Source organism: Lupinus angustifolius, chromosome LG05, assembly GCF_001865875.1.
Source record: "Lupinus angustifolius cultivar Tanjil chromosome LG05, LupAngTanjil_v1.0, whole genome shotgun sequence".
Classification (NCBI taxonomy): Eukaryota; Viridiplantae; Streptophyta; class Magnoliopsida; order Fabales; family Fabaceae; genus Lupinus; species Lupinus angustifolius.
In genome coordinates this window covers 5,627,475-5,633,474 of record NC_032013.1, presented here as the reverse complement: position 1 = coordinate 5,633,474, position 6,000 = coordinate 5,627,475, and the positions used below count along the sequence as shown (strand labels likewise).

The 6,000-nt window shown below is 31.8% G+C and overlaps 1 protein-coding gene across 1 annotated transcript; it reads left to right on the top strand.

Moving 5' to 3' along the window:
- LOC109347572 (probable serine/threonine-protein kinase PBL7) lies at nt 874-4,387 on the top strand. The gene is made up of 5 exons (XM_019587490.1): nt 874-1,225; nt 2,102-2,295; nt 2,531-2,720; nt 2,811-3,202; nt 3,876-4,387. The coding sequence occupies exons 1-5, from the start codon at nt 1,120-1,122 to the stop codon at nt 4,080-4,082; spliced, it is 1,089 nt and encodes a 362-aa protein (XP_019443035.1). The 5' UTR covers nt 874-1,119; the 3' UTR covers nt 4,083-4,387.

The following is a 6,000-nucleotide window of genomic DNA, read 5'->3' as shown; positions in this document are numbered from 1 at the left end:
TTTTATTGATTAAAGTGATCTTGATATTATAGTTGATATAAAATTTAAAGTATGGGAGTGGATAAAATGAGACCATTAGTTCAGTAAAAATGTGATATATTTTTTTGGTTTCACACAAGTATCATTACATTAGAGGTAATTCTATCTAAGCTGGGAATATCCATTGTTATATGAGATTAACTTTTTTAATTGATATTTTTTCTATCCACAAGATTCGAACTTGAACCATGCTTAAAGGAAATCAAACGTGTATCACTTAAACCAATGTCTGTTTTTGTTCAAAAACTATATTAAACTAAAATAAAAATAAATAAATTATCAAGAAATAAAATTTATAACATATCCTTACAATTTGTTTCATATACATTTTTGTTCAAACCTCACTATAAAATAAATTACATAATTAAATATTTTTGTAAATAATGAACACTTAATTTAATTACACTCTCGTAACTTGTTTTGAACTATTATTTTTTTTTGTTAAACTTTAACATACAAATTTCATATTATCTTTCTTACACAGATAAACCTTAGTATTATTAACACATGTATTAGAACATTCATTAAAAAAGTACTAATATTTTTAAAGGTAGCTAAATAAAGCTATAAAAATTTATTAACACATGTACTAGAACATTCATTAGAAAAGTACTAACATTTTTAAAGGTAGCTAAATAAACATATAAAAAATTCAAACACCATTAAAAAAAACATCTTTATTTAATAGAGTCTTATAGAAGGACGTGGAGTAGAGGGTGAGATGGGAGGAGTGGCTAGCATGACATGTTAATGTTAAGACATAAACAAATTAACTTAAATCCAAAATCAATTATTTTGTAAGAGATTGACATATAAACGACACCGCTTGAAGCTCATGAAGTGTGTTTGTGAGGCACATTTCAGCCAATAGTGCTGTTTTCACGACCAAAAAAAGAAACCAATGACCAAATCTAAAATACTATGCAAACAAAATAAAACAACATAAGTACATAAATTCAATTCCAAAGACCCAAATGTAAGTGTGAGTGAACAAGTGCAAAGGTAGCTCCTTTCCTAGTGAAATTTGAGAGATTTATTGATTACTGATTATTTTTTGGTGAGAAGGAAGAGAAAACAAAGATGGGTTGGATTCCATGTTCTGGAATTTCAAAAACTAAGAAGAAGATAAAGAAGAAGATGATGGAAGTGAAGGAAAGCATAGTTGATCCAGTTAGAACTACCCCAGGTACTTAAATTTGCTTTCTTTTTCTAGTGTTTGAGAATAATGGTTTGTTTTTTCACTAGATTTCTGTTGCTTCTTCTTGATGAAGGTATTTTGGGGTTTTATTTATTTTTTATTAATTTGTCTCTTTGATTTACATGGGGTTTCTTGTAATTGTAGCAATTGAAATTGTGTATTTTTTTGTTTAGAAAAAAAAGTATTTGTTTGACCTGATTGGTGTTCTGGATGAGTGAACTTCCAAGTATAGATAGCTCGGGTTTGATGTAGTTAATGACTGCCACTTTTTCTTATAAAAAAATGTTTATTTATTTTTAAACCAAGGTTATGGTGGAGTCTTCATATAATCATATGTATTATTGCTATGATTAGTTACATGATCATCATAAGAGATACCTTTTATGCTTGTTTGATGTGGTAGTTAGACTTTTTGAGTTGTACAATTTCTGCAGTTTTAGATTATGTTTTTTTAGTTATATTGGATACATTGCATTTCCTTGATCGATGTAGTGTTACTAGCACTGATTCAGGTGATGCTGTATGTCACAACCTATAGTCGCCGAAGTTAATGAACTTCCCAAAATCATGGTGTCAGCCTTGTTTGTAATGTAAAATTTGTCACTTGAGTTGTTTTCTTTCAGTTGATTGGTTTCCTCATTTACATATTAAGTTTAAAATTACCATTTGCGGTAATTTTGAAAAAATCCTTCCTATGTGGGAAAATCAATGTAGGTTTGGAATTGGAAAATGAAACATGCTATGCAGTATATTTTGATTCTCACAAACCAAAGGAACGTGGATTGATCTTAGAAGTTAAATCTAGACCTGCTGTAGCTTATACCGATCCCCATCTAAATCATTAGTCTTTGAAACTGAGTGCAGGGAAAATGAAGAAGAACACCTCCATGAATTCTAAAGATTCCTCTAAAAATGGGGGGAACACTGATCATATTGCTGCACAAACATTCTCATTCCGTGAATTGGCAGCAGCAGCTAGAAATTTTAGAGCAGAATGTCTTTTAGGCGAGGGTGGCTTTGGTAGAGTATACAAAGGACATTTGGAAAATATTAATCAGGTGAGTCTCTTTCTTATGATTTCTTTGTTTTCAAAGAGTACGGCGAATTTACAGGAAAATGAAATGAAATGGTGCATTCATTTTTGCTGTTACTCATCATTTCCACCTGTATCCTTACTGCTCTGTTCAGATACGTAGTATAATAGCTTATGAAATTTGTCAGCATGCATCTGGCCTTAAAATTTATATATTTTGAGTTGGCAACAAAATTCTTCCTTTCTAATGTTGAATGTAGATTGTTGCAATTAAGCAACTTGATCGAAATGGGCTACAAGGGAATAGAGAATTCCTTGTTGAAGTGTTGATGTTAAGTCTTCTTCACCACCCCAACCTTGTCAACCTGATTGGTTATTGTGCCGATGGAGATCAAAGGCTTCTAGTTTATGAATATATGCCACTAGGATCCTTGGAAGACCACTTACACGGTATTTGTATTTCAAATTTGCTTGCTATTTTTGTTCTTAAATTTTGTAATGTCTTCTACTAGATATTTATAGTATATGTTTGATTTGCAGATATTACTCCTAGCAAAAAACGACTTGATTGGAACACAAGAATGAAAATAGCTGCTGGGGCAGCACGAGGATTAGAATATCTACATGACATAGCTAACCCTCCTGTCATTTACCGAGATTTAAAGAGCTCCAACATTTTGCTTGGTGAAGGGTATCATCCAAAGTTATCTGATTTTGGTTTGGCTAAACTTGGGCCAGTTGGAGAAAACACCCACGTATCAACAAGGGTTATGGGTACCTACGGCTATTGTGCTCCCGAGTATGCAATGACAGGTCAACTGACTCTGAAATCAGATGTTTATAGCTTTGGTGTAGTACTTCTGGAAATAATTACTGGAAGGAAAGCTATTGATGATTCAAAATCTGCAAGAGAGAAGAATCTTGTTGCATGGGTAAGAAACTTCTATCCTACCGTGACATCTGATCATAGGTTTAGCTGATGATTTAAAAGCAGGAGAGCAGAGTAATAAATTTCAATTTTAATGGTTAAAAATTAGTCAATGTCCGTGTGGATAAATTAATAAAATAATGGGAGGTAAGTATTTCCGGACGAGTTGGCCCTGCTTGAAAAATTCTATTTGTAACCTTGTACACATGCTTGAGAATTTGTCGTGAGAAATCATTTCCATTTTTATAGTTCTTGGTCACCTCCTAATATTAACAAAACATGGTGCATAATCAAATATTTAAGATTTTTTTGAGAATTTTTCTGTCATAGTTATTGCGGAGTCCTTTCATCTCGAGTGCCTTTTTTTATGGTTTCCACTTCTCTTAGGAGGCTTTCTATTCTTCCTCTTCATTTTCTTCCCTTCTCAATAAATTTTTCTGGTAAAACGTTTAATGTAATGGTTGAAACTGGTGGTCGAAGATTTGCACATCCCATAAACTCTTTGACTGACTTCTGCATATTTTTGCAGGCTATCTATTAGAAATTGAAGTATTTGAACATATTCAGTTGTGAAATTAAAATTTGATATTTTGACGTAGTCCTTGCTTATTATTTAAATAATTTGACTAAAATTTGAGTTGTAACTTTTGGATGGATTACTCCCTTTTTTATTGCAGGCCAGACCCTTGTTTAAAGAACGTAGAAAATTTTCACATATGGCTGATCCAATGCTCCAAGGTCAATATCCACCAAGAGGGCTATACCAGGCCCTCGCTGTTGCTGCAATGTGCGTTCAGGAGCAGGCCAATATGCGTCCGGTAATAGCCGATGTAGTCACAGCTTTGAGTTACCTTGCTTCACAAAAATATGACACTGATACATAGATGGTTATAAGTTCTCACCTCGCTCCGGGTACTCCTCCTAGGACCAAGAGGGTTCAATATTTTTTGGCTATATATATGATAGTACGGTGGAAATTTCAAGTATCTTACAATGCAATATATAGGTTTTTAGATGTAATAGTGTTCACTCAATTCAAAGTATAGTTGCTGAGTTTCTTGTGATTTTTTGTTGTACATCTGGTGCACATAATTGCTTCTATTTCCATTTGGAGCTAAGTTAGTATTTCCACTCCCTTTTCGTTAAATATTTATTTAAGATAAAATTATGGGATTGATGATTCATGTTCCTTCTGTCATTATGCTGGTTGTTGTATAGAAACATTGTTTTTTTTCAAAACCTATATATATATGCACATATCATATGTTATGCCCGTTTCTTCTTTTGTGGAAGTTTATCTGGTCATGTACAAAAGTTTCTATTGGAGTTGTATGTTTCCATTTTAAGTCATGCAATTGCTCATGAAACATCATTCTCATAGCACAGTTTTTTTAGGTACTACCAAAGTTATCTCCTCACCCTTGACCTTTTGATATTTCTGAGAATCTAGTAGCACCTTATACCATTGTGCAATGAGATGCTATCTCATAGCACAATATTTGAAGGAGTATCATTGCACCTACATGCTTCTCATAATTGATTAGTTCTGATAAACTCTACTTTTTCTTTTGCTTATTTTGGCATCTTAAGAATAGATACCTATGGTCTTACAGTTTCAGTCTTAAGTTATTGCATCTATCTTTTTTTTACGACTCATGTGAAAATTATGTTAGAGTTAAGGGGGAGTGAACAATATTGAGAGTGAGAGTTAGAGAGTGTCCATTCATCAATTAAATTAACAAATGAGGTTGTTGCAAACAAGTATAAAATATTGTCGAATTCACAAAGACATCTTTGATAATAGCATTTTAACAAAAAATTGTTATTCTAAGTTGTTTTTTAAGAGATTGATTGGTTTGATTATGCTAATAAGCTAACTAAATGATCAGATAAAACTATTCAAATAAAGATGTTGGATTAGACTTTACTATTCACTATCTACTATACACATTTGATTCAACAACATTTATTCATCAACTATGATTCTCTTACAAACAAAGGAATATCAATGATATTAACTGTTAATGTCTTAGTCAAATTAATAGCTTTTGAATAAAGGTCTATGTTTAACAATTCTACTCATAAGCTGGAGAACTATGATTCACAAAATACACCTCTATTTCTAACAAGTATACTTATGAAATTGAGATTTTAATGCAACACTTAAATAGTACCGATCTCTAATATCTTAGTCATATTAGTAGCTCATTAATACAACTCTATGTCTAACAACTATACTAACAAGATGAAGATTTATGAATTGTTAACATACATCAGTGTCTAGCAACTATGTTAACAAAGTTGAGAGTTTTTAGTGTTCAATGACTCTATGTCTAGTAATTATATCAACAACACGTAGAATGTGACAAGTTGATATAAATCTATGTCTCACACTTGCACCAATATGATGAGCTACTCTAATCAGATTCTAGAATGAGAATTTCTTCATGCATTCATAATCACAAAATCACACAAAAAGGTTGTCAATATTAAAGTAAACATTAAGCACAAAAGATAACTCATAAGAATCAAAATATGATAAATAAGCATAAATTCGAACCAAAATACATACATCAAGTTAATATTACATTCAATCCCAACAAATATAAAGTTTAACTATACATTGGCGTGGTAACTAAACAAAAAGATACAAAGAGAGAAATAAAACTCATAGGAAAAACAATTACCTCCTTAATGAGCATCAGTTAGCTACTCTAACCTTCCCCTGCTTTTACACCTCCAATCGAGCTAAAATAGCCTAAGGAACTAATAAATTTTGAATAAAATAGATGTTACTTGAAT

Coding starts and splice junctions, on each gene's coding strand:
- LOC109347572 (XM_019587490.1), top strand. CDS start 1,120: ATGGGTTGGATTCCATGTTCTGGAATTTCAAAAACTAAGAAGAAGATA. Junction 1,226..2,101: donor TCCAGTTAGAACTACCCCAG/GTACTTAAATTT, acceptor AACTGAGTGCAG/GGAAAATGAAGAAGAACACC. Junction 2,721..2,810: donor CTTGGAAGACCACTTACACG/GTATTTGTATTT, acceptor TTTGATTTGCAG/ATATTACTCCTAGCAAAAAA.